General features: G+C 40.5%; 5 protein-coding genes across 7 annotated transcripts; 2 read left to right on the top strand and 3 right to left on the bottom strand.

Moving 5' to 3' along the window:
• Window positions 1-660: 660 nt before the first annotated feature.
• On the top strand, window positions 661-2,974 carry arl6ip6 (ADP-ribosylation factor-like 6 interacting protein 6). Of its 2 annotated transcripts, none has more exons than XM_058085992.2 (4): window positions 661-1,114; window positions 1,744-1,797; window positions 1,887-2,016; window positions 2,092-2,974. In XM_058085992.2, the coding sequence occupies exons 1-4, from the start codon at window positions 961-963 to the stop codon at window positions 2,183-2,185; spliced, it is 432 nt and encodes a 143-aa protein (XP_057941975.2). In that variant the 5' UTR covers window positions 661-960; the 3' UTR covers window positions 2,186-2,974. The 2 variants fall into 2 exon arrangements, with proteins under 2 accessions (XP_057941975.2, XP_057941976.2); XM_058085993.2 differs by having other exon boundaries at window positions 674-1,114; window positions 1,890-2,016; window positions 2,092-2,972.
• slc19a2 (solute carrier family 19 member 2) lies at window positions 2,401-6,989 on the bottom strand. Of its 2 annotated transcripts, XM_058085916.2 has the most exons (7): window positions 6,840-6,989; window positions 5,104-5,658; window positions 4,894-5,043; window positions 4,594-4,690; window positions 4,337-4,529; window positions 4,089-4,230; window positions 2,402-3,558 (listed from the first exon to the last, which is right to left on the bottom strand). In XM_058085916.2, the coding sequence occupies exons 1-7, from the start codon at window positions 6,960-6,962 to the stop codon at window positions 3,424-3,426; spliced, it is 1,395 nt and encodes a 464-aa protein (XP_057941899.2). In that variant the 5' UTR covers window positions 6,963-6,989; the 3' UTR covers window positions 2,402-3,423. The 2 variants fall into 2 exon arrangements, with proteins under 2 accessions (XP_078654411.1, XP_057941899.2); XM_078798285.1 differs by having other exon boundaries at window positions 2,401-3,558; window positions 4,894-5,658.
• A 120-nt stretch (window positions 6,990-7,109) lies between these two features.
• On the bottom strand, window positions 7,110-12,269 carry atg3 (autophagy related 3). The gene is made up of 12 exons (XM_058085964.2): window positions 12,065-12,269; window positions 11,672-11,713; window positions 11,522-11,571; window positions 11,103-11,173; window positions 10,322-10,429; window positions 9,735-9,787; window positions 9,408-9,492; window positions 9,087-9,121; window positions 8,849-9,001; window positions 8,495-8,622; window positions 8,359-8,427; window positions 7,110-8,251 (listed from the first exon to the last, which is right to left on the bottom strand). The coding sequence occupies exons 1-12, from the start codon at window positions 12,134-12,136 to the stop codon at window positions 8,170-8,172; spliced, it is 948 nt and encodes a 315-aa protein (XP_057941947.2). The 5' UTR covers window positions 12,137-12,269; the 3' UTR covers window positions 7,110-8,169.
• An 84-nt stretch (window positions 12,270-12,353) lies between these two features.
• cars2 (cysteinyl-tRNA synthetase 2, mitochondrial) lies at window positions 12,354-17,728 on the top strand. The gene is made up of 15 exons (XM_058085887.2): window positions 12,354-12,702; window positions 12,780-12,830; window positions 12,903-13,020; window positions 13,155-13,226; window positions 13,303-13,408; window positions 13,491-13,571; window positions 14,173-14,302; window positions 14,389-14,522; window positions 14,619-14,686; window positions 15,527-15,593; window positions 16,027-16,165; window positions 16,251-16,374; window positions 16,443-16,541; window positions 16,623-16,826; window positions 16,886-17,728. The coding sequence occupies exons 1-15, from the start codon at window positions 12,500-12,502 to the stop codon at window positions 16,970-16,972; spliced, it is 1,683 nt and encodes a 560-aa protein (XP_057941870.2). The 5' UTR covers window positions 12,354-12,499; the 3' UTR covers window positions 16,973-17,728.
• ddrgk1 (DDRGK domain containing 1) lies at window positions 17,080-20,158 on the bottom strand. Its single transcript, XM_058085965.2, has 8 exons — window positions 19,948-20,158; window positions 19,347-19,499; window positions 18,529-18,668; window positions 18,340-18,441; window positions 18,139-18,261; window positions 18,023-18,061; window positions 17,841-17,946; window positions 17,080-17,686 (listed from the first exon to the last, which is right to left on the bottom strand). Exons 1-8 carry the CDS (start codon window positions 20,033-20,035, stop codon window positions 17,526-17,528), a joined length of 912 nt encoding a protein of 303 aa, XP_057941948.2. The 5' UTR covers window positions 20,036-20,158; the 3' UTR covers window positions 17,080-17,525.
• Between the last annotated feature and the right edge of the window lie 7,271 nt (window positions 20,159-27,429).

Here is a 27,429-nt window from a genome sequence, read left to right as displayed (position 1 = left end):
TGCTAACTGACGGCTAAATGTGAACCAGGAAGTATATCAGCTCTATGCACTCTTAAAGGGGAAGTACACTTTTTTTTAACAATGTGTACGAAATCTTATAAAATCATGAATTCCAATAGACATTTAAACATTTTTAACTATTATATGAAGTTATAAAACAAATTATGAATTATTAAACTTCTTTGCACTTATATAATTGAACATGCCCCTCACCAACAACTTAAATTACACGACCCAACCACAATCTGCACCTCTGCCTATACACAATTACTGCTGTAAAAAATACAATACCAGCAACAACAACAAAGTTAAAGTGACACTTTCAACAGTGTAATCAATGGTTGTTTATATTCCTGTCTGCAAAACATACTGCTAATATGAATGAGCTAGCAGCTAAGCTAATACAATAGTGAGTTGCAGAAAGTGTAAAACAACTTATAACCTTTCAAAATTGTTTCACAATTCAGGAAAAAGCCAACTGGGACAAAATAGCTGTACAATCTGGAAAGCAGCTGAAGATCCACTGACCTGATTTGCTTGGTTCTTCTCCGGTGAAGTTGGAACATTAATGAAACGGCGCCTGCATCGGATTTTACCGATACCCATAAACGCATCGCTATGAATCTAAATTTCACCCGTCAAATGCGTCCATACCCAGTGAATGAGCCGATGCACTCGCATCGCGCGCATGCGCATCGATTAATATAGTTTATTTTCCACACCCTTAATACACACCTGAGCTGTCAATACCGCCGCAAGATGGCAGAAGAGTGACGTCATGGATAGTTCCGCTGCCGTAAAGCCGCCATCGAAGAAGAAAAGGCGGAAGTTGGCACGCGCAGCCGTTTCCCCCCCAATTGATTGCCGCAGGTGTTTGTGGAAGTGAAGTTGCGCCCTTTAGAACAAAATTGACGCCATGAAATTCTTGCTTTTTTGTACGGTGACACCAAAAACAAGATAATGGAGAATCGATCGCATACCGGCACGGTCGGAGGAGAAGGTAGTGTGGTGAAGCTCAAACTGTGGCCAGAAATGTTGCTTTCAGTCCCGGTTTCTGCCGCCGCTGTTGTGGCTGTCGGTGTTTTTTGCGCCTTCCTGGACCCCATACTGCAAGGTAAGCACACATCTATATTATATTTGGCATATTTGAACTTTGAACACAGTTAACTTTTAAATGTCGTGACATTTAAATGTGCATTTTCGGAGTGTCGATACAAATTTATTGAGTGAATCACCTGTTGATCGTAATCACAACCGGAATAACACATAGGACAAAGATTGGGGTAATGATGGGGTTTTTAGCAACAAACTTAATAATTTACACAAACATAAATACTACAATTTGAATGTCGAGTACAGAAGCGAACTTTATTTTGTTGTTTAACATGAACTCACACTCGTAACTGCAGCGAACCAAATGCTTGTTCCATCTGCCCGAAACATTCGGGTGGAAACAACCTCAACTTTAATAGTTCCGGGGTGAATTATGTACGGACTCCTTAGTACTACACCATGTTAGGTAACGGAATCATAAATAAAGAAATGTATAATTATACAGTTTTAGGCCGTGAAATTCTAGGTGCAAAATATAAGTATTAATATAACATAATAGTGGAAAATAACTACTAAACAAAAGCAAAGACCATTTTATGAATCCAGCACGGATGCTACCATACTATTAATGTTAGGATAGAACCTAAAATAACTGCTATTCTGCATGGACTAATGTTTGGACTGTTGCAGAGCTGCAGGCTGAAAGGGTCATTGAAGACGATGGGACAGAGGTAAGGATGTTGGGTGAGTATTTGGTGGTCCTATTTTTTTTTTTTTAGAAGTGCTACAATGTATCTGCTCGAATTTTGAATAATTTATATTTTTGTGAAAAGTAGGTTTCTGGAGTATCCTGGTTCTGTCAGTATTAGCAGGATTCATTTGCTGTTTCTTGTCATGGACCGTGGCCTACCTAAACAACTACAAAGCCAACATGGTGCCCCCAACAGTCACGCTCCTATGCAGGTAAGAGTTTACTTCATATTTAATGAAATGTGCAATATGTGCAGAGACTCATTTTAGTCATTTGTTTTCTTCCAGAGACACCCTTGAGCAAGGTTTGCTCTTGGATTATGGCGTCGCTGTCCTTAACGGAGTCATGGCATCGCTTACAGTCATCTGGAGCCTGACCTAACAATACCTGATGTTTATATTCATACCATATAAATGCCTGCAAAACTAAGTTCTCTACAATAATGTTACAAATTTAATCCTCTTTTACAGTATAGAATAATAATACACTTGTGTACATTTAAGAATCTTATAGTTTAAAGGATATACTAATTTTTTCTTTGTCAGAACAAACAAATGTAAATATTAGTCACATGACAAAATGCAAAATTTTGAAATGAAAACTTTTATTCTTAAAGGAAAAAAAAATCCAGACCAACATGGCTGTGTAAAAAAAAAAATTCATTAACACAATACGCTATTCATGAACAAATAAATACTTTATTTTCCAGTTGCATGGTAAATTAACATGCTGATTCTTAGTAAGGACACCTAAGTGCTGTGTTCAAGACTCAAAAGGCACTAGTGCAAAAAATGTGCACTTAAAACACGTTTATATGAATTATTTGGTCATACCGACACTGATTATTGTGTTTTACTGTGGTTTGAGTGATAGACGTAAGCTAGCTACTGTGAAAATGCCATGTGGTTGTGCCACATGCTGGCCAAAACCTCGGAAGTGCGTCATGTTGTATTCAGGAAGGCTGGGAAGTTGGATACGTTCCATATGCTGTATACAGTCAGACGTCTTACCTCAAAATGAAAAAAAAAAAAAAAAACACTTTGGTAAACTGGTACAGCATTGAATATAGGAAGTGTCCAAACTATCAATAATGCTGCAACATAGAGACGATTAAATGTTCTTCCTACTCCTTTTCGGACATGTAAACCCTTGACATACTTCCATGTAACCTTGTTATGCATGTTTAACAACAACATGATAATGTAGAATTTTCTTTGTGAAAAGACACTTTAGCAATTCTCAACAGATTTAAATGAAGAATACTGCAATATATGGACACCCCCTATTGTGAAATAGCAATACCTTGTAGTAGTAAAAGTTGCCTTTCACTACACACAACAACACGTATTACAGTGAGCAGGAATTCAAGGCAGCAGCATGAACCGCTACACTACCAGTGCAAATACAAACTATAGCATCATTATAAAAATACAATCTAGAACTATTCGTACACGACTTTTATCAAAAGTGCATAAGCGGGAAAATCCGGGGCTTCAACGTTCAATGTCCTTGACCTGGTTGAAAGTCTCAATTGTCCAACTTGCCAGTTTTCTGGAATGCAGCATTCAAAGAAAGCGGACAGGCCAGCGACTAACAATGGCACGACAACAACGTTCATATTACGTGCTCGCCACGACTGCTGGACTTCTGGACACAACCTCCTGATGAGAGCGCCTCCTGCGAGCCAAGTTGTAGAGCCAGGCCAGGAGGAGGACAGCAGCAATGACGGCAAAGTAGACGCTGTAAATGAAGAACTGGGAGCAAAAGGAGGGCTGTCAGTCAAGCACATTTTAGGCAGAGGAGTGTAGTTAGTCACGCTTAAATGTTTCACATCAAACTGAACACAAAAAGTAACTTTATCCTAAAGCTTTGGGACTCCAGCAAACCACAGTGAGAGCTAAAACAGTGGCAAGCCTTCCCAGGAGTGCCAGCCAATCAAAATTACCCACAACAAAGGTTAGCAATTCTGCAAAAATGAATGGGCCAAAATTCCTCCACAGTGCTCTAAGAGACTCATTGCAAGATATCACTTACGCTTGATTGCAGTTGTTGTTGCTAAGGGTGGCCCAACCGGTTACTACAACAGAAGTACCATGTAGGTTTGGATTTCATTTTCCATTTTAAAGTTCATTTAAAATGTGGAGTCATGTTGTCATTGACTAATATTTACGTTTGTTTGACGACGGAAACAACAAGAACTAGCAAGACGAAGATGTTGCCATGTTGTCATAATTCCTGGAACTACGTCAGGAAGACGTCATGAATGGCAGCTGTGTTTTCGTACCTGGGTGAAGATGTCGAGGCCGAGGCCAGCAGAGTCCACCACCACCAGAGTCAGCAAAGACTGCAGCGACAAAGCCAGGAAGGTGTTGACTCCAAACACGAGGGCGTAGCGTTGCATGTCCAGGCTGGCGGCTATTTCATACCTGGCAACGATCACACGCATACATTAATAAAACTTTACATTAATGTGACTGTACAATACACAAAAACCCAAGTGGCATGCCCCCTGCCCCCGCCCTTTGTACTCACGTGGCAACAGTGATTAGCAGCATATAGGTGGCTCTAAAAAGGACGTAGGAGCCATAACACAGCCAGATGTTCCTCAGCAGGTCCATGATGAGCAGACATGCTGCCATGAGCAGAGACAGGAGACACAAGGCCAGTTCTCCCCACACAGACCAGCTCACGGGCAGGTAGCCCACCAGCAGAGCAGCAACCGCCCCTAGAGACAGTCCCCAACACAGCCAGTCAGTAAACATTCCCATTGGACGTGACGAGGATCTTACCGAGGAGAGTGGACACCGTCTCCACGTAGCCGTTGTAGATGTCATATTCCTGGGAGGGGCGGACTTTCTCCCATAGCACTTGGGCATAGTTCACCACCTGAGTCGGCATAAAAAAGAAAATGGATGCCGTGTGATGACTGATCCTAGTGGTAGCATATATGGTGAAAATAACATAGGCCCAGGAACGGAACCTTGAGGCATGCCATCATCATAAACAATAACCGGCGGCATGACATTAAAAATGGATATGCCGAGGAGCAAAGGCGCCATCTTGGAACAAACCAAAGAGTAAAGAGTCACCTGAAAGTACCCGCACGTGGCCAGCGCCCACCACACCGACCAAGCAAGTAGGGGACCTCGTCTGTAACAGTGCAGGAAGTCCATCCACAACATCCTCAAGACCTCCAAGACACCACGGCCTCTTTGCGTCTCCTCGGCGGGCAGCGCCACCTGTTTGACAACAACGGGTAAAACCTGGACTAATACACGTGGAGCAGCTTCAAGACTCACCGTGGAGACTTCCTGGTGGTCTCGAGGAACTTCACTATCTGACTTGTCCACCTCCCCAATCAGAGCACCACTGAAGTCATATTCTTCCACTTCTGCGGGACTCTTATGAAAAAACACGCTCCTCTTGGGCATGGGTAAGAACCAAGGGGAGACAAAGGCTACAGCGGCGGATGCGAGCGTAGCGGAGACGAGGTACACTAGCTGGATTTTAGCCACAGAGAGAAGGAGCTGCCCCATCAGCGAGCCGGCGGCCGAACCGAATAGAGTGACACTTCGGCAGTAGGCCGTCACCTTCTGGTAGTGGGCAGGCTCCACTACGCTGTAGATGTACGAGTAGTAGGCCACGTCCGAGGCTGTGGCGAGACCGAAGAAGAACTCCAGCAGCTGCATGGCCACGAGGCCCTGAGCCTGGAGCAGCATCACATAGGTGACGACGTAGCTCGCCGCCTGCAGCACGAGCACGGGCTTGTAACACAGGTAGTCTGTGGCTAGGAAGACGGGGAACAGCAACACAAGGTAGGAATATGTCCAGATCGGATAGATTTCACCCACAACCTGCAGAAAGAAACATTTAAATTAGTCAATGCATCAAAGATTTTACTCAACTAACACAAAAAAAGGTCAAAAATCAGTCTAAATCATCATAATGATAAAGACTTTAAATGTTACTGGATTCAGGCTGCCTGTCTGTGATGTCATCACCAAGCGCCAACAGACAAGACACAGCAAGCACAATGGCAGAGGACAAAGTGTTTGTAGGACATGTGAAGGTCAAGTGAAACAACATGGCAGCATGACAAAAAAACAAAACCAGCCGTGTACTTGAAAATATGCCATTTTCTACCTTGAACACCCCCTGAACCAGTTTAGTTCAGTCCAGGGACTGTCTAACAATGGTTTACCACATTAGTCCTTTGGAATTTGTAGTTAAAGTGCTTAATTAGCAAAATCCCACGTCTACTGTCCTGGATAAGAAATGGCTACTTTGTCTGCGTGAAAAGGCCATTGAATACTTTTTACTTTTATATGTATATGTACTAGTACTCCTGGGGGATTTAAATATACATATACTGTATACACACACTGTAGGGGAGGTACGTATTTGAAGCCCTGCTGACAATAATAAACCACGGGTGTCCAAAATGTGGCCCGGGGGTGGTTTAAAATTAAAGTAAAGCCAAAAAAAACAGCTATAATAAGAAAAAAAATGCACAAAATGTAAAGAAGTTGATATTATGATACAAAATAAATCGGTTTTGTCTTTAAACATTTTTTAAGCCTTTTTACCTTTTAACAAAAATTGTAAAAATATCAAGTGGGTCCCGTTGGAAAAAGTTTCTAAACAATCCCAACTGTTAATTCTACGCCCACGAAGCTGTTATAGTATATGTATGTTCAAACAAACTCACTCCAAATACTTTTAGATGGTAATAAATGGAACATTGATGCTACAGTGTCGTGTTTACTTCCGCATACAAAAATGTGTGGCGGCAAGGACTAGACCACGTGGGGGGTCTTCTGAAAAATAAACACTTGATTCGATGTTTTCCTGTATTTCCTCAAAGTTACCGATGCCGGAAGTTAGAATTCGGCGACGTTGTCTTCCAGAGTCCCTACTGGTATAACAAAAAACAAAAGTACTTACATATGCGGTCTCCAAATAAGTCATATATTAATAGTAATAGTAGCGTTAGTCGTGTAGTATAATTTGCCTTTAGCTCCATAAGCTACCTCACCTGCGCCTCAGTCAGGTTCTTCGTCGGTCCCATCAAGTAGGCAGTGAGGAAAGGCTCCGACGGTCGGAAGTTTGTAAAGAAGCCATAAAAACAAAGCCACAGAGTGGGATACATCACACACATGTTGGAAACAATTCACATGACCTCCACTTCTACGCCTCGCACCCGCTGTGACATAAGGACGTTTTCTTCGTTTGGTTGTCATGTACTACTTTTGGCGTACTGCTGCCACCTGGTGGTAAAAAAACATAGCACAGTACGGAGGACGGCTATTATTATGGGCAACTTTATTGATACGTCAATTAAAAAGTGATCAAGCGACTTCACAGGTAGCACATAAAATACAAATATGTATACATTGTTCATTATTTGACACAAACAGACCACAAAGATAATTTCTGCTGCCATGTTAACCACACAAGCTGCTTGGTGACATATGCACTAAACCAAACGTCTGAACGACCATACACATATTTAGCTTATTAGCAGGAAAATGACAGTTGCTTTACAACACCACTAAGCCAGCTCTTGAAATTTGCATTAGCATGGAAACTCAGCCCTCGTGCAACATAGCAGAGATACTGTACAAGTGACAGCTTTGAAGCGTCCAAATACATGACCTGAAACTAGAGTATAGTTTTGTTATGCTATAGCTTAGTTACTTTTGCTGTGTTTTTTTTAGTCCTGATTGCTACTTTTTTTGATTAAGTCAAATTAAAAACCTGAATGGTAACGGTGAGAGCCTTCAGTACATTAAGTGCTGCTAATCTAATGTAAACTGAAAGCAGCGTAGCATGTGGACCACATTAAACCTGAGCTACCGTGTCTAAATGACCCATAGGTGTGAATGTGAGTGTCAACGATTGATTAAAAGACCAGCCCAGGGTATAATACATCTTTCACCCTGACTCAGCTGGGATACGCTCCGGCTCATCCACAACTCTAATGAGCGCAAGCAGTACAGACAATGGATGGATGGATGGATGGCGGGTTAGCCTAGCTTAGCTTAGCTGAGCGCAGGGTAGAGTCTAACTGCTAAAATTGTTCTTAGAATGTTTGATAGTGATTTACATATGTGCAAAATACATCACTTTTAAGCGCTGAATGGACCCCATTATACATGTGGCCCCACTGGAAAAGCCCTCCTTTAAAGAGTCAGACATCCTACAGCCTTAAAAAAAAAAAAAAAAGTAATTAGGCGAGTCATATCATGATTCTCGGCATCCTGCACCAGTGCAAGGTGTTCCAGAAAAACACAACCATTTGCGGGTGACCAGATCAACCAGATCGCTTGTAATCACAGTAACCGTAGTAACCATAGTCCATGATGCTACATGGTGAAGTGTCTTGTGTAGTCATACTCTATTGTGGGAATGACAGCCTGGACAAATTTGAGGAAAATGAGAAGATACCTGAAAACCGCAGTAAAGGAAAAGGAAAGTGTTGTTTGCTAGCGTGAAAGGGACCGTGGATGAAGATGAGTAAAAGAGTCAACATCATCAACAACTGAAAAGGATACATATGTACTCCGAGCTCACCACCTCCTTCAGCCACCGTCTCGATTATCTTTTTCATCACTTCAGCATGTCTGGGGAAAAGAATAGAAACGGTGCAGCCCAAGATTTAGCACAGTGTGGAACCATTATTCAACTCACCTGCAGGGGTGGACGGAGCACATGGCCGGCGGTGGGAGGTGTGGATGGTTCTCGATGGTGACCGTCTTCTTCACATGGTCCTGACTGATGTCTTCATACATTTGCTCAACGGATAGAGGCTGCCGGTCCTGAAAGACGCCGCAACTTGATCACCCGAGAAACTGAGAAAATGTGCGTCAAAGCTCAAGACAATAACGTCAGTGCCTTGCTCAAGCAACTGCTCTGTTCAGAAAGCTTTGAATTTCAATCTGTTGAGAAACGCGCCGATAAGTAATCAAGCCGAAGAAAAGAGCGAGGATTGCAAGTAAACAATGATGCAATAATGTACACTAGAAGAATGAGCCAATGACATACCTCACCATATCCAAAGAGCCAGAGTCGAGGCGTCTGGTAATATTTATCATAAGTAATGTAAAGGTCGTATGTTCTTGTCTGAAGGATAGCATCTTCATTCCCAGCCTCCACTTTCACTTTGGCTTCCACCATTTTACTGGTGTCTAAGGTTGCCTGGACAGAAGACAAGCATGGGACGGTGGCACCTTCATGAAAAACTCTCTCTCTCACACACACAAAGTGGAAAAAGCAGTCTCACCTCATCAGTTTCCAGTAAGCCACTTTCTTCGTATTCTGCAAGGACAATACAAGTGTAAAGAGCTTGTGTAAAGGTATGTCAACCACAATTTGGCATCTATCCAGGTTTTAAGGTAAAGAAAAAAAATTGCAGCTTAAACTATTTTTAAAACGGCTAATAAAGGAATCCACTTTCCAGCCAATGAAAGTTCCTTACTGCCCCAAGTGCAGCATCAACAGCCCCAGTTTGGGAACAGTAGCAGCACACTGCTTTCATCCTATCTACTTGTCTTTGTCCATTTACATCAGATGATGAACACATGTACCAGTACAACCCTAGTACCTTCCATATCCGCTGCCTCTCCATCTTCGTCATCTTCATCATCATCATCACAACATGCTGCAGACGTGGTATTCATATTCTTGTCCTGGAATCAAGTCAATATATTGAAACATGGCTGGCGCCTTAAGGAAAAAAAACATTAATTAATCACAATTATGTGAAACATGAACACACATCTGTCTTTTATGTGTGTTCTAAAGATATAAAAACAGCTAAAAAAAGAGGTGGCTCGACTGCAAAAAAGGTCCTTTAAGGACTTAAGTTCCAAAACCAATCAGCTCCGTGTTAAGTGGCAAACAACAGAAAACCAGCAAACCTTGCAGATACCTTATTATTGTCCAGTGAAATTTCCTGTACAGCATCAGTGACGCCTAGCATGCCTGGAAACAATGGAAAGCATTGTTACAAACGTGTTCTATCAAAGACTAGCCCAAACTTGGAATCACGACTAGGTCTTTGGTCACTTTTTAATTTGGATTGAAGACACACTGAAAATACTGTCATCAATTTCAGCGACTGTCAAACAGGAACATAATTAATGTCGTCCCCACTTATGTGAATGAACTCATCCAAATCCTGGCGTATTATTGTCAACTTCCTCATTATCGCTCAATAAGTGTGACGCAACAACAGCAACATAACTACTGCCTGGTTATAAGCCTTCAAAACATGCAAGTCAGCTTCAAAATGAAAGCAGGAAGTATTAACCTGATTTTTAGCCACAGGACCAGAGATTTGTACAGAAGCTTTATATTGACTGTATTAACTGATAGAAAACAAAATTACTGAAAGGTAGCAGTGAAAAGTTTTAAATTGTTCATGGTATTATATTTGTGAATAAATCGTAATTTTCACGTAAAAACAACAATTTTTAGGAGCAGAGTGAAAAGTAAATCAACATAGCGTCATCAGACCTGCGTTGTGATAAGTGTCCACCCAGCCCCCGTCGCCGTCATCTTCCTCGATAATGGCCTCCAACTCGTCCGAGTATTCCATCTGTTTACAGCGCTTGTAACAGGGAACTGTAAAACAAGAAACAAAAGTGAAAACACTCAAAAATGATTAAGTCCTGTCTTTATTGTCAGTGGATGATGCAAAGGACAAATCGTCTAATGATTGTAATGTACATTATATAATATGTATTGCAGTGTATGCAGTGTTTCCTACAGGACAATCAGTGTTGATGTTGGGTTGCTAGATTTGTCCCTGCTTTTTTTTTTTTTTTTTTTACAAAAAGAATCCATAGGGGTGTGAACACATGGTAAATATAGAGGAAAAAGTCACAACGTTAGCAACACTGGTTCCCTCCTGCTACGTCTTCTTCTTCTTCTTCTCTGGCAGACCAGGTAAGTATGACGTCATGAAGCAGTTACAGCTGCCGCAAATACATGGGAAACACTGCGTATGTTAGCATAGCAATCATATATGGTCGCATATTATGCATAACCATAACCCAAACATTATTGGGAGGAGGGGTATAAAGGCTAAAACTAGTGTTTAAAGTGGATGCCAGTTATTTTTCAGATTTTCACTTAGCGCTGGTGGTGGAGCACCATAATCTAAATAATAGTAAAAACACTATTGGAGTGGTCTGCAGGTACAGTACTTTGGATATTTATATTATATATATATGTTTATTTTCACAAATATCTGTTTTGTTGTTGTTATGTAAAAGTTCTAGAAAACATTTCTTACCATTGCGTGTCAGAAGAAACTGTTTATCAGGGGGCAAATACGGCTTTACTTTAACTTCTTCACCGCTGGCCCTGCAGGAAAATGTTAGATTTACTTTAATAGACTATACACTGTCATTTAATTGTAATTAATTATGCAATTAAACCAGTTCACTCATTCACTGTCTTTTTACCAGTAGCAAATTGTAAAAAAAATGCTGTGTGCAAATGTGCTGTAGCAATTTTCCTGTTAGGTAAGTTGGTTTTCTCCAGTACAACATTGCACCATTATGTGGAATTCAGCAAGATTGACGTAACAATGTAATGAGCTTTTCTGAGTCACACATAGCAAAGTATTACTGCCCTGCTAGTGAACTCATTAAGTATGAACACAAGATGTCATTATTTCATAACACATTTAAGCACAAAATGACAAGTTACCATTTCCATGTGGGACAATGGTGGACCAGGTGATCTCCAGCGGCAACAAACTAACACAAAAAAAGAAATGTCAGACACTTGGAGAGATTTGGAGAGTTTTGACACACGAAGGGCAAATTATTAATAGAATTAATAGATTAACGTCGTCACCTCTTCTGGTGTGATGACTCCAGTTTCTTTGAATTTCGATTCCTGTGAAATTTAACAACATCAAACAGAATCAAAGGCCGCCATCTTAAAATTATGGCCAGATTCGCGCTCAAAATGCTAAGATTAAGTAAAGAACCGGAAGGGCCAAACTTGACACACAGCGTAAGTCTTAAAATTGTGATGTGCTAATTTCCCACCCACTTTGTGTCCATGAGCCATATGTTACTCATTTATGTCAACAATTCCCAAGACTCACTTTAAACAGGAGCTAATTGTTACATAAATGAATGCCTGTCTCCAACAGATGTGAATTTGTGTTCTCCACATGTCAACGAAGCATCTCCTGCTAGCAAGCTAGCAGCGTGCTGGCTTGTGAAGTAGAAATAAGTTTACCTTGAGCACTGGCGTGAGAAACTCGGCCACTCCGAGAGCCGTGCCTTTTACTGTGTTAATGACGTTCTGCATCTTGCGTGGTTAAAAGTAGTATGTCTGCCTAAAAGCGTTCAGTAAATGTTTAGCTATTTAGAACTAGCGTTTCTTATCTAAAGGCTGGAGCAACATTAGCGAATCACATGATATGTCAAAGAACTTCCGGGTATCAAAGTATCGCGTGAAGACACCACACACATCGTGATTTCCGTCTTGTATGTTTGGAAATCCTATGTAGTGCTAAAATATTGTGTGCGTGTATACATATTTGTGTATTTTGTTGTTTTTTCTGACCTTTCTTGTTTACGAATGATGAATATCCTACCGAAGATCACCCTCGCTCTAAATACAAACTTTTAGCATCAGCCATTGCGCTACGCCGGTTTTGTAGGTCACAGCATGTGGAGAAGAACAGTGAAGTCGTTTTTATGGCGAACTGACGGAATCAATATAATCAACAAATTCCATGGATCCTGCAGCAGAGGTGCGTGTGAGAGGACGTGGGTCATCCCCACGGGATTTGACACCGGTTTAAAGACTTTCAACAGCCTCACCAAACGGAAAGAACCTCTTATTCTGGCCCGGGAGGGAGTAGCCACTTGGTATTGAACAGGTTCATTGATGCATGCAGTGTGAATATTTACAGTTCACGCAGGACGTTACTGTGTTTATATGTTAGGTACAGCTGTGGACCTACCGTGTATGACCATGCCCACCTGGGCCACGCATGGTAAATATTAGACACGGATGCGTGCGCAATTTTGCATTGTTGGCCTTCATTCATAATAATTTTCTCTCAAAGTTCCTACGTCAGGTTCGATGTCCTGCAGAGGATTTTGTCCAGATTATTTGGCATCACAGTCATCCATGTTATGGTCATCACAGACATTGATGACAAAATCATCAAAAGAGGATGGGAGGTGAGGCATCACTTTGCTTTAATGACAATGACAAGTACTGTCAGGCAAAAAGCAGGGCATTATTGTACCCGGATGCTGCAATTGTCTTTTTTATTTGGTTGTGTTGTATAATATTCTAAAAAACGCATTTCCAGGAGAATATCTCTCCCACCATCATCGCCAGAATGTATGAAGAGGAATTTAAGAAGGATATGATGTCATTGAAGGTGTGTGTCAATCAAAAGCAAATCAAATCTACTTTATCATTTTAACATTTTAAATGTATGTTGTTATTTTTTTTAGGTGATTCCTCCTGTAGCTTATTTAAGAGTCACCGAGAACGTACCACAAATTGTGGCGTTCATCCAGAGGATTATCGAACATGGAAAAGCTTACGCCACCAAAGAAGGTGAGTATTAAAAGTGGATCTAGTGTATTTTTTCCCACTTTTCCAGCCCCTTCATAAACACATGTTGTCTTTTTGGCTGCAGGTGATGTGTACTTTGATATCCAGGCCATCGGGCAACGCTACGGCAAGTTTGGTGGAACTGTGGATTCTCAGGAAGAATCTGGTAAGTGGAGGATAGGGTCCCAAATGACCTATTTTTCAAGGTTTATTATAAAATATTTAGTGGCAATAGTGGCAAATAACTGTTGCTGAAGCCCAATCCTTTCCCAATGTGACTTGGTCATGTTGAAGAATCCGAAGTACAAGCTCTAATTAACAATTTAACTGTGTTTGTTTTGTCTAAGTGAGCAGTTGTCTGTGTAGCATTATATAGTGTGCATACAGGGAGCGTCCAAGCTCACCACCACCACAATCGGTGGATCTACCCAAGTTTTTTTTAAACACGGGTAGTCCCGCAATAAACGTTTAATGACCAAATGACCAAATTGACACAAACCCAGATCTACATTACCACTCCGAGTTCAAACACGGTAACTCAGCTAGTAGAGCTACAAGTAGCTCCTAACCACTTTTCAAGTAGCTCTCCAAAAGTTTACTTATTTATTATCAACTCCTATATCGACAAAATTATAAAGTGGGTTTCGGCAGTAGTCCGTAAGTCCTCAGGAGTGTGACCAATCACAGTGGCTACGATTAAGGGTGGTTGTACACAACTGTCATATAAATGTAGTTCGATATTAAGGATCTTGTGCGTGATTTTCCAGGCACTTCCGGTAAAAAAGACGTGCGGGACTTTGCTCTGTGGAAGCGAGCGAAACCACACGAACCATACTGGGAATCTCCATGGGGCCCAGGAAGACCAGGATGGCATATTGAGTGTTCTACCATAGCGAGGTCTTCACTCCCAAAGGGATGTTTGGTTACTGCAGTTTTTTTGTTAGGTCTGTGATGCATCATGTCACTTCTGGGGTGACTTTTAGTTCCGTGTTTGGGAGTCAGCTGGATATCCACTCAGGAGGTGTGGACCTGGCTTTTCCGCACCATGAAAACGAGGTGGCACAGAGTGAAGCCTATCATCAGTGTGAACAGTGGGCCAATTACTTCTTGCACTCAGGTAACTCAGTGGCATGGGATTGTATGTGCCTTAAGGTTCCTGTCATTGCAATACAGATCTGATGTGTACTGTCATACTAAACATGACTCTGTTTAGGACATTTACATCTCAAAGGCAGCGCAGAGAAAATGTCTAAATCTCTGAAGAACTACATCAGCATCAAGGTAACTCGCTTCATCAAACTAAACTAGGGATGTTCCCATCAGGGTTTAAATCATTTGTGTGCTTCATGAACACATCGCTGGTCTGTGGGGGGGCGGCATGCCTATTGGTTAGGGATCAAATACATTCATTTTCTACCACTTTTCCTCACGAGGCTCGCAGGAGTGCTGGAGTCTATCCCAGCTGTCTTCGGGCGAGAAGACAGCCAATCACAGGGCACATATAGACAAACAACCATTCACACTCACATTCATACCTATGGACAATTTGGGAGTCGCTATAATTAACCTAGCATGTTTTTTGGAATGTGGGAGGAAACCCACGCATGCACAGGGAGAACATGCAAACTCCACACAGAGATGGCCGAGGGTGGAATTGAACCATGGTCTCCTAGCTGTGAGGTCTGCACGCTAACCACTCGACCGCCATGCCGCCATATTAATGTCATGTTTTTGTTTTTTTACATCTTGTTGCTCTCACAATAATCAGTGCTGCACGGTGGACGAGTGGTTAGCGTACAGGCCACACAGCTAGGAGACCCGAGTTCGATCCCACCCTCTGTCATATATGTGTGGAGTTTGCATGTTCTCCCCGTGCATTCGTGGGTTTTCTCCGGGTACTCCGGTTTCCTTCCACATTCCAAAAAATGCTAGGTTAATTAGCAACTCCAAATTGTCCACAGCTGGGATAGGCTCCAGCACCCCCTGCGACCCTCGTGAGGATAAGCGGTAGAAAATGAATGAACATGAAATGAATGTGAGGGGATCAAATACTTATTTTCCCCCCACTGTGTAAGATTCCCGACTGTCACAGGTGTGTGATAATTAGTGTTCATTCCACAGGACTTCCTGCGGTCTCACTCTGCCAATGAGTTCCGGATGTTCTGCCTCTTGACCAAATATAGATCAGGTCTGTTCCACCTATTCACAGCACGGTACATGCCCATTGCTGCAGCTGCTGTTAAGGGGGACCTATGATGCTTTTTCCACTTTTCTGGCCCATAAATGTTGTTAAGGTTGTTAAAACTATGCACATGTGGACGTGAGCCCTGAAAGAAGCTTGGTATGGCTCGGTTTCAGATGCTGGCTCTTTGTGACGTCACAGTGAGCCTTGTGCGAATCCATATATGGGCATGCCCGGGTAGCGAAGAGTGATTGTGATAAATTAAAACACAGTTTTGGAAATCCAAGGAAATACAGCTGGAATAGGTGCAGATTCTGGAAGATCTAGAAAGGTTATTGTGTGTAACAGCTCTATTGGAGTCCAAAACTCAATACAAAGGGCCCGGAAATGAGCATAATAGGTCCCCCTTTAAGAGGCTGCTCTATAATGTCTCCCATAGCTATTGACTACAGCAACAGCAGCATGTCGGAAGCTGGGATCTCCCTGGCAACCATCTCGACCTTCTGTAGTGATGCTCAGGCCTACACCAAGGGCCAGCTGCAGTGTTTGCCAGTGCAGGATGCATTTCTCTGGGAGAGGTGTAGTTTTTTTTCTCCGTTTTTATCAATGACTTTATAATTTGCCTTGATTCCATGACGGTTCTCTGATTGTTCTTCACCTCAGGTTGGCTCAGACAAAAGCTGACGTGACAGCCGCTTTGGCCGATGACTTCGACACCCCTCGAGCGATGAGTGCCATCATGGATTTAATTTACCACGGCAACTGCCAGCTACAGCCCATTTCCTCAGTAAAAGCTCACACATTAATTTTTACATGAGCTTCATTTGACTGATGAATTGACCGTTTTGTCTCAAGTCTGCTGGAGCAGTTAGAAGTCCAGCAGTGTTTGGAGCCATGACGGCCTACATCAGAGACATATTGGATGTGTTTGGGATTGAACCGTTTCACAATAAGGTCAGCATGGACATGGAAGCAACCCAAAGAACAAGAGTCGTACACGTCTGCCCAGATCTCAAATAGTTTTTGTACTTGCAGGAGGTCGAGGCGATGAACCACTCTGGAAACCTCCAGGCTGTCGTTGATCAGCTGACTCAATTCCGAAGTGAAGTCAGAGCATTTGCTCTCGCCCGACAGACAACTACTTCCGAGAAACCGGCACTGTATCCAGAAAGAATCCCCCTCCTTAAAGCCAGTGATGATCTAAGGAATAACCTGGCACCTCTTGGTGTGCTTATAAAGGTGAGGCGTGGATTTCCACCCAGGGATGTTACACTGATGGGCTGTTCTTGCGCTTTCAGGATCGAGGAGCCACCTCCACATGGGAGCTAACTAAGGGAAAGGAGGATCAAAAATCACGGGACGAAATAGAGCAGAGAACTGTCTGAAAATGAAGCCTGAATGGACTCAAATGATGTCCTTAAAGAAAGAAAAAATATTTGAGTCTTGACTGAGCAAGAACTTAAAGCAATGCAGACAAAAAAGGACTCCTAAAGGAGCACATGAAACTTGTTTTTTTAATTTAAAAAATATGATACTGTGTCCTGAGCCCGCTGTGGTGTAGTGATTAGCTTTCTGGACTTTGCGCGGGTTCGAATCTCCACTAGTAAGCATCATGGGTATTTGTCAGGAAGGGCATCCGGAATATAAAGGCCAAAAGTCACGATGCTGATCCACTGTGGCGAAACAATCATGATACCGTGTCCTGGAAAATCTCCCCAACAGAAAAAGACTGCAATGACCAAAGTCAAACCTGACATTGAATTAAGTCCTCAGGAGTAATTGATAGGGTTGAGTTGCATGACAAGAAGGTCATGTGTTGCCATTTTAGGACAACATGACAACAAAAGACTAAACTGATGAACTCTGCTGAAGCCGCCGCACGAAGGTGTGAGACGGCTTTAGACCAGCGGAATATTCAGCGCGGATCAAGTCCTGTTCTCAGGTTGTGGTATGGATCACTGGACTCAGATTGATCAGAGAGTTGCTAGCCTGGGCCAGCTCCGTGATGGAAACCCTGCCTCTTTGTTTGATGAACTGAGCCACAGAATCCAGTTCCGCTGGAGTGATGGAAATAAACTTACCCCTGTCATCAATTACCCCTGGAAAAAACAGTATTATTAGTTATTTGTATATATATATATATATATATATATATATACACACACACACATACATATATACACATACATATATATATATATATATATATATATATATATACATTATTGTTGTAAAGATCAAGGTGTGACCAACCTGTGAGAGAGCCTTCTGCCAGCAGGTCCTGCAATCTAGCAATGGCATCCTGCGTTCTCATCCCAAAATGAGAGGCCAAGTCTTCCAGTAGAACAACTTTAGAGCTCTGGTGGACAAAGTGATGCCATTTAAAAACACAGTACATCCTATTCTTCAGGTAATGTTGAATTGTGTCACATCACCTCTATGTAACGTATGAATTCTTGGAGTAGGTTCCGTGACTGGAATATAAAACCACACATTTTGTGTTGCAATTATTGAAAAAAAAAAAAACACAAGATATGTTAAGTGACATTACCTGGTCTTCAGAGAGCTCCGCCTCCTCACCCTGGTCTTCTACCACAAAAGAGGCTTTGAGCTTTAGGTACTCCTCCTCCTCCCGTCTCTCTTGCTCTTCTTTGGCCCTCCGCTCCTCCTCCTCCTGATTGGACATCAATGAGGTGTTCATGCACAGATGAAAAAGAGAAAAACACAACCAAAAAAATTAAAAAATGGAGACCTGTTTCTCTTCCAGCAGTCTCTCTTTCTCCTCCTCCTGCCGTCTCTCCTGCTCTCTTAGTTCCTGCATCTTCCTCCTTTCTTCACGCTCCTCCATCTCGGCCTGAAGGTAGAGTCATTGCACAATAAGAGAAGTCGTTTTGTTGCTTTATCGTCCAATTATTACAAGAGTATAGCCTCAGTCTCTGACCTCTCGCTGGGCTTTCTTGGCCTGTTTCTCCTCCAGCTTCTTTTGCTTTTTAGCTCCAATTTTAGCACTTGGCTGAAAGGGCTGTTGTTCTGGCTCATCGTCCTCCTCCTCCCCAGGCTGGTGGTCTTCTCGCACCTCTTCTGGATTCACCACAAATTTTTAAAAGGTTCATTTTCTCCAAAAAAAAAAAGACATTGGATGATGTGCATTGGTTTCTAGATCTTCCAGAATGTGCACCTATTCCAGCTGCATTTCCCTGGCTTTCCAAAATAGTCTGTTTTCATTTATTCCACCCATAGCACACTTCTGGGCTCGCCCACTCCACTGTGATTGGTCACACTCTCAAACGCTCAAGAGGACTTCCGGACTACTGCCGAACCCCACTTTGTATTTTTTTTCAGTATAGGAGTTGATAATAAATGAAACTGAGAGCTCAGTTCCAGTGGGTTTTTTTGTAACACCAACTCTTTGTGAAGTCACAGTGAGCCGACTTCCTTTTATGGGCGCGCCCTGGTACAAGCAGTAGAAGCTGTTAGGTATACAAGCTGAGTGGGGCCAATCACAGGGGAGTAGGCATACCCAGAGGCGGGTTGTGGGTGGAATAAATAGACCGTTTTGGAAATCCAAGAAAATACAGCTGGAATAGGTGCAGATTCTGGAAGATCTTTTCTGTGTGGGTTATTGTGTTGAGCTGCTCTACGAGTCCACAGCTCTATACAAAGAGCCAAAAATGAGCATAATAGGTCCCCTTAAGTCATCACAATGTTGGTAATGTTGATGTAAAAAGGTTATGAATGAGCTATAGAGTGAATGTTTACCGAGCTCCTCTTGTTGCATCTGCGGTCGTCTGTTGGCCATCACCGCTGCAAGGTTTCTCCTCCTACGCGGCATTCCGGCGCCTCGCTCCTCCACAACTGGCCGTTGGCGAACACCTGCGGCTCTGACGACAGCTTGGTCATTCTCTCTATCAGCTGTGTTGAGAATTGAAACAGAGTAGTTAACAAATAAGTGTACCTTAATGCCTTTTCAGTGTGCAATATTATAATGTCAATCAAAAGACAACCTCAATAAGTTCTCTGTGATTTTGCCAGTGTCAACTGAACATTATGAACGATATTCATTATATTTAATGTTGTGTCATTGTTGTTTTTGTTTTTCAAAGGAACACAAATTTCTGTTCAGGCTGTGAAAAGCATACGGACAATTTTAAAGGTGGGACACTTTGCTGACGTAGCCTAAAACACATTCACGAAGTTTCGGTCGTTGAAAATAAAAAAAAAGAGTTGACAGCCGATGACTTTTAAGCATAAATGTGCAGACAAGCACCCACTATTTCACATCTTGCAATGTTAATTTGGCAAAAGGTAATCGTATACGCTACAGTATCGTGTTATGTTATGCTACGCTATGCTAACTTACCTTCCTGCGTCTTTTTCCGCAACTTCACAGCGAAAAATATCATCACCGCGAGGATGGAAGCAGCTATCAAATACAGTTCTATATCCATGGCTGTTCCACAGTTTTATACACTATTAAAATGATTGTATCATGCGTATACACTTAAATTCAACCCTGCACGTTGTTCCCTTTTAGCCTTTCGTCAACATCTGACAGCTTTCTTCTTCGTTGGTTTTACTCGCCAGGAGATTATTTGTCGGCTTTCAGCTCATTACTACTCCCTATCGATTTGGAGAAGAAGAGCGGAATAGCATATGTTTTAATATAAAACATTGTTAATATAAAACGAAAAACAGCTTATATTAACATTGGAAATGAAAATAGCATCATAAACTGTCATAAAGTTGATTTTTTTCTTGGTTTTTGGCATTTTTAACATTTCGTGCTGTTCTTTTTTAATCATATTATGAATTATACTGCAAGATACAACTTTTCCTCTTGATTATATGCATGAATTTCCGCATTTTAATGCATGTGCTGCGTCATATACTGTATATATTCATTTTTTATTCAATATATATATAATATAAATAAATAATTTTATTTTATTTTATTTAAATTTATACGGTGTGTATTAAAAGTGTGTGCCCACTTTTCTGTATTTTTTCCACAGGGCCATACAGCTTTGGATTTGTTTCTCCTTAAATAATAAAAAAATGTATTAAAAACTTTTGTGTTCAGTTGTGTCTTTGACTAATATTTAATCTTGTTTGATGATCTGAAACAGTAAGTGTGACAAACAATGAAAAAGGTCATTAACACAACAAAACTAGCAGCGGCTAAAGAATTCACCGCAGCTCCTTGAGGAGTAATATTTTGTACATGTGACATTCAGTGGGTCACAGACACTTTATCGCCACTGTCATCGCTCCTATGCTCTTTTGCATCTACATAAACTTGTTTTGGAAACATACACAAGGACTTGCCCAAAGGGAGTAACCTTACTACTTCGGCCTTATCACTCAGTGCATATAACTTAATGGATGGAGATTTATTTTCTATTATTACTTTTTTTTTAAGACATGAAGAGGATAAAAATCATGCTGCTGTACACCAAAGGCCCCCAAGCCACATATTGACACTCATGGCCTATTGGGTGTGACAGTACATTTCCATCACTGATGACAGCTGCAGGACACAGCCTCCTTTTGGAGAAAGAACATATTGCAATAGGATATTCCCTCTCTCTCTCCTTACATTCTGTCTTCCATCTTGTTTATACTGATAACACCTTTCATGCTTGCAAAGCGCATGTGTGTGTGTCTTTTTTACATATATGATGACCATGACCTTCAAAGTGATGAAAGGCTGAAATATATTCATGAGCAGTGCAGTCCAACAAGAATACAAAAAGCGAGTTAAGTTGAAGGATATCCCTTGAAGGACATTCCACTTGCCGCAGTCTCTATTTCCTGGTTCACCACTCAGGTGATCCACATTTAGAGGAGGAGGCGGAGTTTAGTGTCGCTCTTCCGAAAAAAGGGAGAGAGTGCAGTGAAAGAACTGCATTGTAGGATGGGAATCGAGCGCTAACACGACTGATGTCTGCTGCAGAGGTCACCGAGGGCCTTAAATATCATGAGGTGTAGCGATGACAACAAGGTCATGCAGATGCAAGCAGGAAGTACATTGGGAAGGACACGGAGGCGTGACAGGAAGTGGTGCAATGTACAGTAAATACTGAACAGTGCTTGCATCATGCATGCATCATTAAGAAGGTCAATACATTTTTTTTTTTGCTGCTTTTTGCTTTGATTGCTTTACAAATGTATCTTGATGCTTTATAAGTCATGGTTTTCATATTTAGTACTTTATATTGTAGGAATTTAACATTTAAATTGGATTAAATAAAGGTAAATATATGTAAATACTACATTACAAATGTATCTTGATGCTTTAAAAGTCATGGTTTTCATATTTAGTACTTTATATTGTAGGAATTTAACATTTAAATTGGATTAAATAAAGGTAAATATATGTAAATACTACATTACAAATGTATCTTGATGCTTTAAAAGTCATGGTTTTCATATTTAGTACTTTATATTGTAGGAATTTAACATTTAAATTGGATTAAATAAAGGTAAATATATGTAAATACTACATTACAAATGTATTTGATGCTTTAAAAGTCATGGTTTTCATATTTAGTACTTTATATTGTAGGAATTTAACATTTAAATTGGATTAAATAAAGGTAAATATATGTAAATACTACTTTACAAATATATCTTGATGCTTTAAAAGTCATGCTTTTCATATTTAGTACTTTATATTGTAGGAATTTAACATTTAAATGGGATTAAATAAAGGTAAATATATGTAAATACTACTTTACAAATATATCTTGATGCTTTAAAAGTCATGGTTTTCATATTTAGTACTTTTTATTGCAGGAATTTAACATTTAAATGGGATTAATTAAAGGTAAATATATGTAAATACTACATTACAAATGTATCTTGATGCTTTAAAAGTCATGGTTTTCATATTTAGTACTTTATATTGTAGGAATTTAACATTTAAATTGGATTAAATAAAGGTAAATATATGTAAATACTACATTACAAATGTATCTTGATGCTTTAAAAGTCATGCTTTTCATATTTAGTACTTTATATTGTAGGAATTTAACATTTAAATTGGATTAAATAAAGGTAAATATATGTAAATACTACATTACAAATGTATCTTGATGCTTTAAAAGTCATGGTTTTCATATTTAGTACTTTATATTGTAGGAATTTAACATTTAAATTGGATTAAATAAAGGTAAATATATGTAAATACTACTTTACAAATATATCTTGATGCTTTAAAAGTCATGGTTTTCATATTTAGTACTTTTTATTGCAGGAATTTAACATTTAAATGGGATTAATTAAAGGTAAATATATGTAAATACTACTTTACAAATGTATCTTGATGCTTTAAAAGTCATGGTTTTCATATTTAGTACTTTATATTGCAGGAATGTAACATGTAAATTGGTTTAAATAAAGGTAAATATATGTAAATACTACTTTACAAATATATCTTGATACTTTAAAAGTCATCGTGTTTTCATATTTAGTACTTTATATTGCAGGAATTTAACATTTAAATGGGATTAAATAAAGGTAAATATATGTAAATACTACTTTACAAATATATCTTGATGCTTTAAAAGTCATGGTTTTCATATTTAGTACTTTATATTGTAGGAATTTAAATAAAGGTAAATATATGTAAATACTACTTTTTTAACCCATAAGAACCCAGACAGGAACCCAGGAAATACTGAGGAATATGCAGTACCAGAGATCAGAAATCTGGCTTTCCATAGTAATTTTCACGGCTAAAAGCCCTGTGGCGATGTTTTCATAATTTATTTTACATGAATTCATTAAAAATTATAATTTAATGTGAATATTTGACCCCCTATTAACTGATTAGAATCATCAATGTGCTTTAAAACGAGCTGAACAGCACAAAATAAGCTGTGTTTACCTGCCATTTTAGGGACCCGTATCCCGGAATGGTCACATGACTCTCACCGACCCCACCCCACAATGTTTCCTATGCGTCACTTCAAGATTTAATGAGTTGTGTTGGGCCTATTTTAGGATATTGAATGTGCCGTGTGTTCTAATGGGTTCATGACGACCCCCCCACACTGGATGGAGGGACCAACCAAGCAGGTTAAGGTCAGGGTAAAGAGATCTTACTTTGTTTTTGTTTTTTTGACACGCTTCATTATCCATGCAGCCATGGGCTTCGCTCTGACCTCAGTTTGGCTTTTTTTCTGAGGCCCGCAGTTATGACTTGTATTAGTCCTGTGATTTACAGCCCAGTGTTCCCACAGCAGTCCAACAGTCTGTTAATGGTTGTGGGCTTTATATTGCTGTGGTAACAAGCCAAATGGCCTGATGCCTCAAGGGCATTGCTTATTGTTCTACCTAGCCATAGGAGCTAATATGCGGTCTTGTATATCCATCAAAGCAAGCCTATCCTGCCCTCTGTGTTTTAGTATATTCTACAATTCCATCCATCCATCCATTCATCCATCCATCCATCCATTCATCCATCCATCCATCCATCGATTTTGTTGTTAGTCCTGCATTGTCTTATGTTGTTGTACAGCCGTCCCTCTTTTAAGATTCAATATAAATAAACCCAATAGAAAACCTGTTTGTGACTTTCTAGATAGAGTTTTTACCATTACTTAATATAGCAACCCTACAGTCACCATTACACTTGTATCATTCGTTCATCTTTTCATTCATTCATTCATTTTCTACCGTTTATTCTCACAAGGGTCACAGGGATGCTGGAGCCTATCCCAGCTGTCTACACCCTGGACTGGTGGCCAGCCAATCACAGGGCACATATAGACAAACAACCATTCACATCTTTTCATTTTTCATCATATTGTGTAGGCTATGGGATCACTGCGGGAACATAAGAGACAGCTGCCACTAGCATAGTAAGCTACCGAGTTAAGTAGTTAGTAGTTAATCAAGTGTTGCAAAGAGAGTGGAGAAGAACGACAAAGCAAAAAATGTACCACTTCCGCATGAAATGTGAGGGGAAGTCTATCATGCGTGTGTCAGTGTAAATTTCTGATGACTATAGAACTTCATTCATTCTTTTTCTCACGCTACGAGGGTCGTGGGGGGTGCTGGAGCCTATCCCAGCTGTCTTCGGGCGAGAGGCGGGGTACACCCTGGACTGGTGGCCAGCCAATCGCAGGGCACATATAGACAAACAACCATTCACACTCATTAATATTTTCATCTTTCATAATATTGTGTAGGCTATATGTTGCAAAGAGAGTGGAGAAGAACGACAAAGCAAAAAATGTACCACTTCCGCATGAAATGGGAGGGGACGTCTATCATGCGTGTGTCTGTGTAAATTTCTGATGACTATAGAACTGTCTTTTTTTTTTAGAACTGTTTTTTTAGAACTTGTCTTTTAATAATTTGGATTAATAATTGGTTTTAATTATTAATTGGATTAATAATTAGTCAACCACAAAACAGCAATAATTTATTCATTCATTCATTTTTGAAAAAACGTGATAAGGTGACGGACAGAATCATGATTTGGCAAGGGAGGACATCATTTTATCTATCAAATCTAGGCCAATAAAAAGTCAGCTGCAGACCCCAATGGCCCCCGGGTTGCATGTAGGACACCCGTGCTCTGTTGCTCTGCCAAGCTACAAAAAAATAACACAACCGATTGTTCTCCCAAGTGCTTTCCCAAAATGCCGAACTGCTGAACTATTTCCTGGAGGAGGTTTCCTCTTTGCTTCATGGATATGTGTAACACATAACACAACACATTGTGTCTCTCGTTCCAAAGTGGATGGGCTCATCCGTCTTGCTCAAATATTAACCATCACATGAATTATTGGAAGGATTGAGGGCTAAACTTTGGACTGGTGTAAGTGGCAGCTAAATGTGAGGGAGTGGATTAATTTGTAACCAAATGTTTCGCAAGAGCCTCAATTTGGCCGCTAGTAGATAGCGTAGCCAGTCAGGACTGAAGGAGATCTGAAATGAAAGCACCTCCAACCAGGGAGGAACCATGAATATTTAATGGAGGGGTGTTTGTTACCCTGCCAAACAAGCCACTGCTTGTCAATATAAAGACCACAGCAACATTTCCTTTTCTTTCTATAATTTCAAGACTAAAAGTTGTATCTTAAAGCATCATTTAAATACGGGGAAGCTGATTATATCTATATATATATATAATATCTTGGGGACAGTGTTTTGTATTATTCATTTTTATTTATTTTATTTCATTTTTAAAATAAAAAAATACTATAAAACACTGCAGTGTAAGTCAACACACGCCATGACCTATTATGCTCATTTTCAGCCTTTTGTGTTGAGTTGTGGACTCCTATAGAGCAGCTACACACAATAACCCTCACAGAAAGCTTTCTAGATCTTCCAGAATCTGCACCTATTCCAGCTGTATTTCCTTTCCTTTCTACCACTTATCCTCACAAGGGTCGCGGGGGTGCTGGAGCCTATCCCAGCTGTCACCCTGGACTGGTGGCCAGCCAATCACAGGGCACATATAAACAAACAACCATTCACACTCACTCATCTTTTCATATTTCATCATATTGTGTAGGCTATGGGATCACTGCAGGAACATAAGAGACAGCTGCCGCTAGCATAGTAAGCTACCGAGTTTAATAGTTAGCGTCTCTGATTGACTTATTCTGAACAAAATCAAAAGTTGCAAAAAGAGTTGAGAAGAACAACAAAGCAAAAAATGTACCACTTCCACATGAAATGGGAGGGGAAGTCTATCAGTGTAAATTTCTGAATCGCCAATTAACCTAGTATGTTTTTGGAATGTGGGAGGAAACCGGTGTACCCGGAGAAAACCCATGCCTGCACGGGGGGAACATGGGTGGAATTGAACTCGGATCTCCTAGCTGTGAGGCCTGCTTGCTAACCACTTGTCCAAAGCTAGTTTCACTTTACACAATTCTATTTTCCCCACATTTTTCATGTGTGACTTTTTTCATTTTAAAGGTCATGAAGAAGGTCATTTCCACCGCATTGCAACGATGACGTAACTCCACATGCTGCCATTTTTGTAGTAACATTACCAAACAGGAACTTTCATCCTTGAATGATTATTATGGCTTTTTTCAATGAATCAATGAAACGTTGTCGCTATTTAAGTTTATTTTACATCTGACACCTTTTGGTGTGTTGAAGAAGTTGAACGTAGCCAAACATTGTTTTTAAACTGTACACATTAACCACCTTCTTTTGAGGAGGGAGCATTTAAACTTCCCATAATAATCCTGTCAATAATTGACCCCCGGCATTATGTGGTGGCCTTGTCTTGTGACAAAAGGACAAGCGACATTTCTTTACGGTGAATCTACGTCTTAAAAGCACTTCTACACACGTATATTAGAGCTTTGTCGGGCACTAATATAGAGCTAAATAAAATATGAATAGAAATGAAGTGCGGAACTGTAAGGTACTGTCTCAGTTAATTACTAATTAACCTATTGGACCCTGAACCGTGTCACTATTTAACTCTTTAATGGCTCAACGGAAGTCTATGGCATGGGCTAGCATACATAGGCACTCATTAGAGGGCAGAGATGGCTAATAGAAACAAAAAAATGATCAATAATAATATCAGCGCGTGAGTGATGACAACAACAAGCATGCTAGCTTACACTATGAAATTATTTCCAAGTTTTTCCAAGCCCTTCTTGGGGTGAATCAGAGGGGTCCTGGAGGGTCAGGTGACCTGCAGGGGCGTGTGTTATGTTACTGAGTTCACCGCAGCTTGTCCGTATAACAGAACATCATGTTCAAACACAACAATATCTATAAGTGGCACCCGGTACCAAGATAGCCTCGCTTCAAGAAGACTCAATCAATACCTGAATGACTCAGACAATGTGGTCAC

This window comes from Doryrhamphus excisus, linkage group LG17 (genome assembly GCF_037039965.1).
Source record: "Doryrhamphus excisus strain RoL-2023G ecotype Guam linkage group LG17, RoL_Dexc_Guam_v1.1, whole genome shotgun sequence".
Lineage (NCBI taxonomy): Eukaryota > Metazoa > Chordata > Actinopteri > Syngnathiformes > Syngnathidae > Doryrhamphus > Doryrhamphus excisus.
Note: the sequence above shows the minus strand (reverse complement) of the source record. Positions and strands in the feature narration are given on the sequence as shown.

Bases quoted from the DNA above. Each gene is read 5' to 3' on its own strand.
- arl6ip6 (XM_058085992.2), top strand. From the start codon at position 961: ATGGAGAATCGATCGCATACCGGCACGGTCGGAGGAGAAGGTAGTGTG. The intron at 1,115-1,743 runs GTAAGCACACAT...GGACTGTTGCAG, and splicing joins CCTGGACCCCATACTGCAAG to AGCTGCAGGCTGAAAGGGTC. The intron at 2,017-2,091 runs GTAAGAGTTTAC...GTTTTCTTCCAG, and splicing joins ACAGTCACGCTCCTATGCAG to AGACACCCTTGAGCAAGGTT.
- slc19a2 (XM_078798285.1), bottom strand. From the start codon at position 6,962: ATGTGTGTGATGTATCCCACTCTGTGGCTTTGTTTTTATGGCTTCTTT. The intron at 5,659-6,839 runs GTGAGGTAGCTT...TTCTTTCTGCAG, and splicing joins AGAACCTGACTGAGGCGCAG to GTTGTGGGTGAAATCTATCC. The intron at 4,691-4,893 runs GTGACTCTTTAC...ATGCCGACTCAG, and splicing joins CCACGTGCGGGTACTTTCAG to GTGGTGAACTATGCCCAAGT.
- atg3 (XM_058085964.2), bottom strand. From the start codon at position 12,136: ATGCAGAACGTCATTAACACAGTAAAAGGCACGGCTCTCGGAGTGGCC. The intron at 11,174-11,521 runs GTAACTTGTCAT...ATTTTCCTGCAG, and splicing joins CATTGTCCCACATGGAAATG to GGCCAGCGGTGAAGAAGTTA. The intron at 9,122-9,407 runs GTACTAGGGTTG...TTGTCCTTGCAG, and splicing joins AGAGGCAGCGGATATGGAAG to AATACGAAGAAAGTGGCTTA.
- cars2 (XM_058085887.2), top strand. From the start codon at position 12,500: ATGTGGAGAAGAACAGTGAAGTCGTTTTTATGGCGAACTGACGGAATC. The intron at 13,227-13,302 runs GTGTGTGTCAAT...TATTTTTTTTAG, and splicing joins AGGATATGATGTCATTGAAG to GTGATTCCTCCTGTAGCTTA. The intron at 16,375-16,442 runs GTAAAAGCTCAC...TTTTGTCTCAAG, and splicing joins AGCTACAGCCCATTTCCTCA to TCTGCTGGAGCAGTTAGAAG.
- ddrgk1 (XM_058085965.2), bottom strand. From the start codon at position 20,035: ATGGATATAGAACTGTATTTGATAGCTGCTTCCATCCTCGCGGTGATG. The intron at 19,500-19,947 runs GTAAGTTAGCAT...TTCTCAACACAG, and splicing joins GCGGAAAAAGACGCAGGAAG to CTGATAGAGAGAATGACCAA. The intron at 18,262-18,339 runs GTCTCCATTTTT...ATGTCCAATCAG, and splicing joins GACTGCTGGAAGAGAAACAG to GAGGAGGAGGAGCGGAGGGC.